This window comes from Tenrec ecaudatus, chromosome 2, assembly GCF_050624435.1.
Source record: "Tenrec ecaudatus isolate mTenEca1 chromosome 2, mTenEca1.hap1, whole genome shotgun sequence".
Lineage (NCBI taxonomy): Eukaryota > Metazoa > Chordata > Mammalia > Afrosoricida > Tenrecidae > Tenrec > Tenrec ecaudatus.
This window is the reverse complement of record NC_134531.1, coordinates 258,267,556-258,280,470: the sequence shown is the minus strand read 5'-3', so window position 1 is coordinate 258,280,470 and position 12,915 is coordinate 258,267,556. Positions and strand designations below refer to the sequence as shown.

The 12,915-nt window shown below is 37.9% G+C and overlaps 1 protein-coding gene across 1 annotated transcript in view; it reads left to right on the top strand.

Moving 5' to 3' along the window:
- ARL13B (ARF like GTPase 13B) overlaps nucleotides 1-12,492 on the top strand; it is a 94,359-nt gene extending 81,867 nt beyond the window's left edge. Inside the window, exon 10 of the mRNA XM_075542440.1 lies at nucleotides 10,538-12,492. Coding sequence (XP_075398555.1) covers nucleotides 10,538-10,614 — 77 coding nt within the window. The 3' untranslated portion in view covers nucleotides 10,615-12,492. The remainder of the gene's footprint in view (nucleotides 1-10,537) is intronic.
- The last annotated feature ends 423 nt before the right edge of the window (nucleotides 12,493-12,915 follow it).

Sequence of the window (12,915 nt, the reverse complement as noted above, 5' to 3'; positions counted from 1 at the left end):
AACCACCTGGGTGATTTGGGAAATGGCAGAAGAACTGGGTCTTGAATGATTGAGATTAGGTAGTAAGCGGAAGAAACATTGTTCAAAGGTAGAGAGAGGGAAAGACAGGTTATTTGTAGAATAACCTTAAGTTATTCATGGCGGGTTATTCATGTGAGGCCATTGGGTAAGGAAAAGGCCTTTTCAAGGCATAGTGAGCTTGACTGTAGCGACTGTGAAAGGCGTGGAGTGCGCCTCAACATTCCGGTACTTGGATGCGCTGTGACTTTGAAGGACATCCTCTTCCTTATCTGGGACAGTGTGCGATTTGATTTGTTAATTCAGAAAATACCTTGAGTCACAATTGAAAATGCAAAGTGGATGGTGGCCCCACCCGAGGTAAATGAGATAGTCCACTTCTGTGGCTGCTGTTACTGTTTCTAGAATAATAGATACCATAGAATCAGTTCACCCCTTGCTGAGTCCTGAACTACACTCATAACTGTGCTTATGTTCTGTTACAGTAATCAAAATGAGACATGATGATTGAACATTGGGACTGGAGTCAAGAAACATTTTAATAACTATAGTAAATAAGATTTAATGAAAGGACATGTAGTTTTGGTGGGAAAGACTAACAGGATAATTCGGCATAAAGGACTAGGTGGTTGGTACTATCTCTAAGAATGAAAATTCATGAGGAAGAAGGAAACATGTTCTGGGGAGACATACATCGTTGTGTCTGTAGGTTGGTCTGTTTGGAAATGTATGTAGACAATGTTAAGAGTCTGGAGTTTAGAAGAAATGAAAAAAAATGCCTCGTGGGTGACTGGCAGGGTATGGAGAAATTGTGAGATGTATAATTTGCTGTTTCTGAGGGAAAGAATGCATGCTAAGAATAAATGAACTGATGGGTGCACCCAGGAATGCATTCTCGTAAGGGGCACATGGAAAAGAGGTTGGCAGTGGGCTGAGAAGACTATGGATTATTTTCTTGTTATTGTTTGCTTTTCTGTGTTTGTATTTTAAATGAGAAGTTATTTTAATATAGTATTTTAGTTAAAATCCAAATTCACTACTTTCAGTTAATTTCCAATGTGTATAATAATTTTTTTTTCTTACTCAGGCAGCAAGGACAACACCCTAAATGCACAAGTTTAAAATACCTGTATTTTAGCCCTATATATTTAACTTGTGTTTCACAAAATAAAGTCAATTTTTTTTCTAGTTTTATTGGGGGCTCTCGCAGGTCATCAAAATCCATAGATCAATTGTATCAAGCGCATTGTACAGATGTTGCCATCATCATTTTCAAAATATTTTCTTGGGTCCTTGGTATCAGCTGCTCTTTTTTCCTTTTCTCTGCCACCCTTCCCACCTTCGTGACCTCTTGATAAATGATTATTATTTTCATACCTTACCCTGGTCCTCTGTGTCCCTTCACCCACGTTTCTGTAGCGTGTCCCCTTTGGTGGGGGTGGGTTATATGTCAGTCATTGCGTTCATCTCAACTCTGCTTTCAGTAATGAGGGAAACAAGAGTGTTGTTTTGTTTTTAATTCATAAACCTACATTATTGTTTTTATTCTTTTCACAATTTCATAGACTCAGTCTCTTCTTTCCTCATGATTTATACTTCTCTTTTCTCTCAAAACCCAAGCATCTTGACAAAAGGTTATGGTTAGAAGACAACAGGTACTTGATGAACTAGAGTAGATAATTACAAATTAACTACAATTGTTTTGGTACTTAAAATTTAATGAGAACTTTGCTGTAGTTGAATTGGAAACTTTTATAGTGAAATTTTTCAGTGGGACAGGTGAGACATAATATCAGAGAATATATGTAAAGAGTCCATGTTTACTTTAACACTCTCAACCTGTTACTTTATCCACGTGTCGGAGGCCTTCAGACATTTCATGGTAAAATTGAGTTAAAAATAATAATAGAGTTTTTCTAAAATCTTTTTACTATTCCCTTCTATTATGGATTATATAGAAGGAGTCCTAGTGATACACTTGTTTTTTTTTTTTATTAAATACTTTTAGTGAGCGCTCTCATAGCTCTTATCACAATCCATACATATGTCTATTGTGTCGAGCACATTTGTATTTGTACATTTGTCACCATCATCATTTTCAATGTATTTTCTTTCTACTTAAGCCCTTGATATCAGTTCCTCATTTTCCCCTCTCACCCCCACCCTCCCTTCCTCATGAACCCTTGATAAATTATAAATCATTATTTACATAACTTATATCACCCACTCTCTCCCTTCACCCATTTTCTGTTGTTTGTCCCCCTGGAAGGGGATTATATTGTGATCTACCCCTCCTTTCTCACCCCACCTTCCCCTTTCCCCTCCTGGTGTCTCTATTTGCATTGTTGACCCTGAGAGGTTTATTTGTCCTGGATTCCCTGTGTTAGGGGGTTTTATCTGTAGCAGTGTTTATGTTCTGGTTTAATCAGATTTGTAAGGCAGAATTGAGTTCCTGATAGTTGGTGGGAGGAAGCATTAATGAACTAAGGGAAAGTTGTATGCTTCTTTGGTGCTGTACTGCACCCTGAATGGCTTGTCTCTTCCTGCGACCCTTCTGTAAGGGTATGTCCAATTGTCTATAGATGGGCATTGGGTCTCCACTCTGCGTCCCACCATCCTCATTGGTATATTTTTTTGTTCTGGGCCTTTGATATCTGATCCCATCGACACTTCTTGATCACATAGGCTGATGTGCTTCTTCCATGTAGGGTTTGTTGCTTCTCAGCTAGATGGCCGCTTGTTTACCTTCAAGCCTTTAAGACTCCAGCCCCTATATCTTTTGATAGCCGGGCACCATCAGCTTTCTTCACCACATTTGCTTATGCACCCATTTTGTCTTCAGTGATTTTGCCAGAAAGGTGAGCATCACAGAATGCCGGATTATTAGAACAAAGTGTTCTTGTGTTGAGGGAGTACTTTAGTTGAGACTCAATGTCCATCAGCTACCTTAATACTAACATATAAATATAAGTACATAGATCTATTTCCCTATCGTTGTATAGAAATATATTTACATGTGTACATGCCTATATTTAGACCTCTATAAATATCCTTTGCCTCCTAGTTCTTTTCTCTATTTCCTTTTACTTTCCTCTTGTCCCACTATCATGCTCAGCCTTCATTCGGGTTTCAGTAATCCCTGCCGTTACATTGTCCTCATACAGTTGTTAAATACTCTGGTGCTGACAGAAGGGTTGGCAATTGAGGCACACCAGCCACTCTGCAAGAGAGTGATATAGCTGTTTCTGAAAGAGTTCCAAAAAATGTAAAAACCAAACCTGCTGCCATCATGTCACTCGTCAATCATAACAACTCTGTTTTTCCAGACAAACACCTAACCTCCAATATCAAGAAGGGTCCATGCCATAAAGTTTAAAAACAAAAACTGCAGCCATGGAAACCTATGGGGCAGTTCTTCTGTATTGCATAGGGTTGCCACGTTGTTGGTGTTAGGGTCCCATGAATCAGTTGCAACTCGGAGCAATCTTAACCATATAACAGAAGAAAACACTTTCCAGTCCTGCCCTGTCCTCACAATTGTTACTATGTTTGAGTCTACTGTTGCAGCCACTCTCAGTCCTTCTTGTTGAGGCCTTCCTTTTTTTGTTCCCCTCCATTTTACCAAGCATGATCTCCTAATAACGTGTCCAAACTACATGAGACAAAGTCTCACCTACCTTGCTTCTCAAGAGCATTCAGGCCCTAATCTGTCTTCTTCTAAGACAGATTAGTTTGTTCTTTGGACTGTCCAGGGCACCTGCAATATTCCCTGCCAACAGTTTAATTCAATTTCCTTCTGCTATCTTCCTTAGTCAGCATCCAACTTTTACATGCCTACGAGGCAATTGAAAATATTGTGGCTTGGGACGGGCATACCGTAGTCCTGTGAAAGTAATGTCTTCGCTTTTTAACACATTAAAGAAGTCCTTTGCAGCAGATTTCCCCAAGCCAATATGGCATTTGATCTCTTGAGTCCTGCTTCCATGAGCATTGATTGTGTATCTGAACTCTGATGCACACCTTTCTGATTTTAAACCATGTATTACCCTGTTCTGTATATACAACTGCCTGCTGGTCTGTGGACCGATTCTACATGAGCACAGAGCAGTGTCTGGAATTCCTATTCTTCCTACCCAACCTTTGTTCTGAACCACACTGTTGAATGCCTTTGCTTAGTGATGAACATGAGATTTCTGGTATTCTCTTCTTTCAGCCAAGGTCCATATGATGTCACCAATGGTATCCTTTGTTCCACATCCCTTTCTTAATACAGCTTCAGTTTCCAGCAGCTCCCTGCCCATGTACTTCTTCAACAGTTATTGAGTGAACTTCAGCAAAATGTTACTTGCATGTGATATCCATGATGTTCTTGATAGGTGCCTTCTAGTCAGTTCTGGCTCATAGTAACCTTATGCTCTACCGAACTAAACACTGCCCGGTCCCACACAATCCTCACAATTGTTCCTATACTTGCGTCCATTATTGCAGCCATTGTGTCAGTTTATCTGGTTGAGGGCCTTCCTCTTTTTCGCTGCCCCTGTACTTTACCAAACATGATGTCTTTCTCCAGGGACTTGTCTCTTCTGACAACATGTCCAAAGTATGAAAAATGAAGTCTCACCATCCTTGCCTCTAAGGAGCACTTTGGCCATACTTCTTCCATGACAGATGCGTTTTTCCTTTTAGCAGCTATGGTACTTTAAATAATCTTCTTCTCCAGCACCACAATTTAAGTGCATTCATTCTTTTTCTGTGCTCTTTACCAGCGTCCAACTTTCACATGCAGGTATCAATGATATTGTTCTGTAATTTGAGCCTTCTGTTGAGTCACCTTTCTTTGGAATGTGTACAACTACAGATCTCTTTCAGATAGTTGACCAGGTCTTCTTAGCATAGATGAGTGAGCAAGTGCTCCCTGTGCTTGATCAGCTTGTTGAACCATTTTCACTTGAGAGTCCAGGAGCCTTGTTTTTGGCCAATGCCTTCAGTGCAGCCTGGAGTTCTTCCTTTTAATACCATTTGTTCTTGATCACGTGCTTCTTCTTGAGTCGGTTGAATGTTGACTATTTCTTCTTGGTCCAGTGACACTGTGTATTCGTTCCATCTTCTTTTGATGCTTTGTCCATTACTTAATATTGTGCCCATAGAACTTTTCAATATTGTATCTCAAGGCTTAAAATTTTTTCTTGAGTTCTTTCCTTTCAAGACATGCTGAGGCAGGTTCTTCCTTCTTGGTTTTCTAAGTCAGATTTTTTTTTTTTATTACAATTTTTTTTAATTATTTTTTATTTTTTAACAAATTATTGGGGCTGATACAATTCTTTTCACAGTTCATACATATACATACATCAATTGTATAAAGCACATCTGTACAGTCTTTGCCCTAATCATTTTTTTCTCCTCTTTTCTTCTTTTACATTTTATTAGGGACTCCAACAACTCTTACCACAATCCATACATATACATACATCAATTGTATAAAGCACACCCATACATTCCCTGTCCCAATCATTCTCAAGGCATTTGCTCTTCACTTAAGCCCCTTGCATCAGGTCCTCTTTTTTTTTTCCCCCCCTCCCTCCCTTTTCCCCCCTCCCTCATATGCCCTTGGTAATTTATACCTCGTTATTTTGTCATATCTTGCCCTATTCGGGGTCTCCCTTCCCCCCTTCTCTGCTGTCCCTCTCCCAGGGAAGAGGTCACATGTGGCTCCTTGTAATCAGTTCCCCCTTTCCAACCCACTCACCCTCCACTCTCTCAGCATCGTCCCTCACGCCCTTGGTCCTGGAGGTATCATCCACCCTGGATTCCCTGTATCTCCAACCCTCATATGTACCAGTGCACAGCCTCTGTCCTATCCAGCCCTGCAAGGTAGAATTCGGATCATGGTAGTTGGGGGGAGGAAGCATCCAGGATCTGGGGGAAAGCTGTGTTCTTCATCGATACTACCTCACACCCTAATTAACCCATCTCCTTTCCTAAGCCCCTCTAAGTCAGATTTTTACACATTTCATTATAAGACTTTACCTTGTGTTCTTGACCTAAGCTTCGAATGTTTCTTTTATTTCATCATTTCTTTTTGTTCATATTAGCTATTTTATTTTGAAGAACAAGTTTCATAGTCTGTCTCTGTGTTAGCACAGGTAGACTAGAGAAACAAATCCAGGGAGTCTCATATGTGTATAAGAAAGAGCTTTACATACAAGAGCAACTGAATATTGAGAAAACATCCCAGCCCAGTCCAGATCAAGTCCATAAGCCCAGTATTAGCCCATATGTCCGAACCAATCTATAAATTCCTCTTCAGACTCACGAAACACATGCAATGATGCTGAATGCAGGAAGGACAATCGCAGGCTAGTGGGTAGAAAGTCTTGTGGATCCAGTAGCAGGGTAAGCATTCTCAGTGCTGGCAGCGGTCTCCATGTGGCTTCTCCAGCTCCAGGCTCTGGCTGTCATCAGCCTGTCTCCATGTGGCTTGTCAACAAGAATGTCTCGCAGGGACTGAGCCTGCCTCATGCCTCCCACAAGCTATTTATCTCCTTAGCACCTCCAAATGAGGTTATCAAACGACAATCTGATTGCCAGGCTAACCTCCATCCACTCTTACTCCTCTCAGATTAACAACAGATTATATAACCACCTGGGTTAGTCCCAGTAGACAGAGACACAAATTCAGGGAGGCACTTATGTGTGTATAGGAAAGAGCTTTATATACAAGAGTAGTTGAATATTGAGAAAACACCACAGTCCAGATCAAGTCCATAAGTCTGATATTAGCCCATATTTCTGTTACCAATCTATAAAGCCCTCTTCAGATTCACAAAATGCACACAGTGACACCAAGTGCAAGAAGATGACAGGCCAGTGGGTGGGAAGTCTTGTGGATCTAGTGGTATTGTCAGCATCTCAGCGCTGGCAGGGGTCTCTCTGGCTTCTCTGACTCCAGAGGTCTGCTCCATCAGCCTCTCTCCATGTGTCTTCTCCACAAGGATGTCTTACAGGGAGTCAGCATGTGTCCCACCTCCAGCATCCTATTTATCTCCTTAGCACCTCCAAATGAAGTCATCAAGGTACCACTTGGTTGAGAGGCTAGACTCCACCCCTTCACTCTGAATCTTCAAATCAACACTAGGTTATATAACTACCACACTCTGATACCCACTTTAATTCTTTTCTCAGCTGACTTTTTAAAATCATTTTATTGGGGGTTCATATAACTCATCACAAGCCATGCATCCCTCCATTGTGTCAAGCACATTTGTATATTTGTTGCCCTCATCATCCTAAAAACTTTTGCTTTCTACTTGAGCCCTTGGTATCATCTCCTAATTTTTACCCTCTCCCCCCTCTCTCATGAACCCTTGATAATCTAAAAATTATTATTTTGTTATATCTTACACTGTCCAATGTCTCCCTTCACCCACTTTTCTCTTGTCCATCCTTCACGGAGGAGGTTATATGTAGATCCTTGTAATCGGTCCCCTCTATCTACCCAACCCTCCCTCCACCCTCCCAGTATCACCACTCTCACCACTGGTCCTGAAGGGATCATCTGTCTCTTTTTGATGACCATTTGCTTTCTTCATATATGAGCTCATTAAGTCTTCTGTCAGTAGTGTTCAGTACATCAAATCTATTTGAAAGATGTTCTTGACATTCAAGCAATGTGCTCAATGTTGTCCACTCTTATGGACATATTTCAATTTTCTTCATCCTGAACTTACATAAGGAAGAATTGATGATCTGTTTCGTAGTCAGCCCCTGGCTTTGTTTTAGCAGCTACTATGGAGCGTCTTTGTTGTTTTCTTCCCACAAGTTTATTGATTTTTATTTCTGTGTATTCCCTCTGGAGAAGTCAGTGTGCTTAGTCAGCATTTGTGTGGTTGAAAAAAAGTATTTTTGATGAAGAAGCCTTCGGTCTTGCAAAATCCCGTCACGTGATCACCAGCTTAATTTCAATCATGACGACCAAATAGTGTCCAACTGCTATTCCTTTTTCTCTTATTCCCAACTTGTACGATCCACATCATTATGATCAACTCTACTTGAAGACGGTAGCTGTTTCTTCGTTATATTTTTTTGTTTTGTTTTGTTTTTTTAATTTTTATCTTTTAACAATTTATTGGGGCTGATACAATTCTTTTCACAGTTCATACATATACATACATCAATTGTATAAAGCACATCTGTACATTCTTTGCCCTAATCATTTTTTTTCTCTTTTCTTCTTTTACATTTTATTAGGGACTCAAACAACTCTTACCACAATCCATACATATACATACATCAATTGTATAAAGCACATCCATACATTCCCTGCCCCAATCATTCTCAAGGCATTTGCTCTCCACTTAAGCCCCTTGCATGCCTTCTGATCTGCAGGTCTCATCTTCTGGCCTCATCTCAGACAATATTCTGTTTGCATCCATGAGGGGTTCCGTATCGACATTGCTTTCATGTTACGCATAAGATTTCCAGTGGCTCGTTCTTCAGAAGCAGACAGTCTGTTCCTTCTTCTGAGCCTGCAAATCTGCAGGAAGTTGTTCACTGTGCGTGACTTTGCTGGTCTTTGCAACATCTGTGACCTACCTTCCAGCATCACAGTAACAAGCCAGCCAGGACAGTACAACAAACTGACAGGGATCACTGTGGGTATCATGTATCATGAGAAACAACCAAAGGTTCTGTTGTTAGTCATAAAACCAAACCAAGAAATAGTTTCAAATCTGACTTGCTACTCTTCAGTTTTACATTCTAAATTAGTTTTTAAACCCCTTTATCAAAATGTGTATTGACATTTTAGTTCAGCATTCAAGTCGATTTACATACAACACAATCAAGGAAATAAAAGTCTACTTTGTTGTTTTAAAATATTTTTATTTTCTGAAAAAATACAAAAGCATTTCAAGAAATTAACTATTTCTGTAGCAAAGAAAAAGGTACTTATTCACAAGTGTATGAATTTATATTTTAAAAGGGCACTTTTAGATTCTAGAATAAAATATGTAAGGAACAAATTTATGTTCACTGGAGATCTGATTGTGTGTCCTTGGAGCCTTGATGGTGCCGGAGCTCTGGGCAGCTTAACCCAGTGTCAGCAGTTCAAAGCCGCCATTCACCAAGCAAGAGAAAGCGGAAACTCTGCTCCCCCAAAGACGTACACTCTCCAAAGCCCTGTAGGTGGCCACTGTGTGGCAGAACTGACTTGCGTGCAGTGGATTTGTGTATAGTTATTAAACTTTTGAAGATAACAGAAAAAATATACTTCAAATACATCAAAATAATTATTTCTACTATAGCTTAGATAATAATACTTGCACACCTTTCCCCTAACATACAACTAAACATTCATGTACTTTATTTCATTTTAATTCTTCAGTACTTTCAGGAGAATAGGAGATAATATCCCTACTTTGTGTATGAGGAGCTTAAATTGTAAGGTCATACTTTATAAGAGATAGGACCAGAATTTGAATTTAGGTCTGTCCAGCTTTAAAACCCCTGACCATTAGCCTACTATTATGCTATTACATTAAAATATACTAAAGTGTGCTTGTAGTTTAATAGTTACTTTTAAGTTTATAATTGTTTAAAAAATATTTTCCTCTAGTACATTTTTTATAAACTTCAAGTGATTCTAAACAACTATGCTTCTAGATTAAATTTAAGATAATCGTCCATAAAGCTTACCTACCAAAAACTAGCATAAAACGAAAACACTCACTCCCATCAAGTCAGTTCTGACTCCCAGTGACGCTGCCTCTGGGTTTTGGAGATGTAAATGTTTACTGGAGTAGAAAGGTTCACGTTTGTTTTAAAGAGTGGCTGGTTTTCAACCGCCGTCCGTGCGGTTAGCAACCTGATTTGTAACACACCACGCTACCGTTTATAAGCTGATACATGGTAATTAGGGAATTAGACTTGATTATGACATATATAATAAAGACTTCTGTATTTCAAATAATATCAAATGTACCCCAAATCATGAAAGCCAAGGAAACATCATGAAATGATTCCTAATTGTAAGAATAAAGGAATTCACTATTTCTTCTCCCAGATAATCTTGCGAGAGTAACAGGCATTGAATAAAAACATACATTGTACAAATACTGATTTATCAGTACTTTAACAGCAGCAGCCTCTGTAGATTTGGCTATTATTTATTCTGTTCTAATGTGAATTGGAAAATAATTTAACACTAAATATATCCATGTGGATAAACTTTTTATTAGGTAGCAATTGGTTTCTAAAACAGTGTTAGAAATTTACTGGTAGTGCCTTGAAGTTAATCACATATTCAGTTCTTACATTTTTCTCTCCTATTTTCTCCACCCATCCCTTCACAGCCAAGTCATAATGTCTTACTTCTTTAAAAGGTGTTGATTGGTAAATAATGATCATTACTTCTCCTCCTTTTTGCATGCTGTTTCCCTTCTATACTTATGATAATTTTGTGTGCTGGTTCCCTTCCCTTCACATTTATCAGAACTTTTGCTTGTTTCCCATCTATTTGTAGATTTCTATGGGAAGCCACTGCCTCCTCTCATTGTACGGCAGAGACCCAACAGTGATGCCCATGACGTGATCTCATAACCACGTCCCTGCAGATGAGTTCCTTTGTACATACCCAACGGAAGGGCGGAGTGCGCTTCTTTTTCTAAGAAGAAAAATCTTCACCGTGGAAGACTCGCAAGATAACCATCGCCATTCCACTGGGGTGCTTCCCCGCCACACATCTGAATGATCTGAAAATTACTTATCCGTATTCTTCATGGTTTAAAAGAAAGGAAGTCAAATTACCAGTGTAAATGATAGGCATTTGGACCACATTAGCAAAGTAGAGAATTGACTCTGATTTATACATGTCCATTCATGGGTGTATTCCTAAAGGAAAATCTCTCCAGAAAAGAAGCCACTTTCTTTACTATTTGTCCAATAGTCTCTATTTCTATCTATTAGATTTTTTTGTAAGATACATGTGCATGTAAGGGAAACTCTTGGGAATTTATATCTTAAAATTTTTAACTATTTTTGTATTTTTCTAAAAATTTTAATTACTACGATATTGATTGTGTACTTTTCTATAGATGCTTTATAAAAAGTTATGTCTGAAAAATAGATGTGGTTTATTTTATAGCTGTTATCTATAAACAGGATATATTTATGGCTCATAGTATTGCTCTTGAAGTATGCATCTTAATTTGATATAATTTTAAAATATTTGGTTTTTTTTAATAGCATAATTCTTTTTTTTTTTTTTTATTTGAATGCACTGCCCAAGGAGATAGTTGAGGTCTTTTTGGTGGTAAAATTGTTTTCTCTGGTTTGATTAAATGAAAGAAATTTTAAATGCCTTTTTGACCTAGCAGCTTTTAAATTATTTAAAATGTCATAGAATATTAATAAGAATCGCAGTAAGCACCTGTTTTAAATTCAGAGATCAAAATACTCATGTCACCATATTACTCTTTCAGAAGCTGGACAAACACTTCTAGGTGATCCTAACTCTCTCTTCAAGGGCAAGAAATAAAATAAAACTGAAAGAGCTTCTCTAAGTTCAGGGACTTCTGCTTTCCAATGAGAAATAGCTTGGGTACTGAAGCAAGAAGAACAAAAACACTAGCTCAAACATTACTTTTATATAGAGATAATTAACAAAATATTTCTTGGTTTAAAACAATAACAGTTCTCTTGCACTTAAGAATGGAATATATACGATGTTTTGTTTTTTGGCATATAGGCAAAACTATACACACACATATTAAGTAGTATGTGCATAATATTGCCTTTAAATAAGTTCACATATTTTTGTTAAGCTTAAAATCTTGTGAAGAAAATGACTTCTGTATCACCTTGTTAAGATTGCTGAGCTTGTTCAATAATACTAACAATTATATACTGGTATTTGAAAATACTAACAAGTACTAACACAGCAGTCTCATAGATTATTATTATTGAACTTTTATTAATCAGATCACTTTGAACTTTAGTCACCTTTACATGTAGCTTTCTCCAGTTTCATACATGAGATCCATATAGCCCACTGAGTAAGGGAGAAAGCATTCTCTTTCAGATGTGAAAGTCATAGCAATCTAAATTTGCTAGGTAGCTGGAATGTGTGGGAAAATAACACAAAAAGAGAATAAATAAATTTCTTAATGGATTTTAGAGGGGAAAATTCATTTGTGCATCTTTTTTGGTTCCTCTGTAACATTTATCCATTTAAAAAATAAAGTTCATACTTTTGCCATATTTTTTAATTCATCTAAATTGAGAGTAAGTATAACATTAAAATTCTTTTGTTTCCTACAACTGATTAGTCTAATGTATGGTAATTACTACAAGTCCATTTAATAAAAATATAACAATGATTTTGAAATTATATGTATAGGCAAACTTAATACAATTTTAATATATCTTATATAATTATTTTGTATCCATAAAGCATTTAAAAATACTTTAAAACGTGTTTTATAAATTCAATTGGGTTTTAAAATGCCTTTATTGTTATGTACTGCAGCTTCATTCTTACTGAACTTGAACTGTAACATTTTCACACAATAAAAATAATTTATATCACTATGGTATTTCCCTTTTTTATTTAACAAGTGTAAATGTTCTCCTTTGCATACTACAGTAGGTAAGAATGGTGGAATTAAAACAAAGCGCTGCCATTGAGCTTTTCAGACTTGCTACCTTTACAAGAGGAGACAGCTCCATCTTTCTCCTATGATGTAGCCGGTGGTTTGGGACCCCTGGGCTTGTGGCTAGCAGCTCAAATGTCTAACCCACCATGCCACCAGAGCCCCTTTGACTTGAAATATGGTTAATTAAACACATAGCTAAATCAGTAAATTATAAAACAGTGCACTTTCCATTACCTTGGTGGACAAA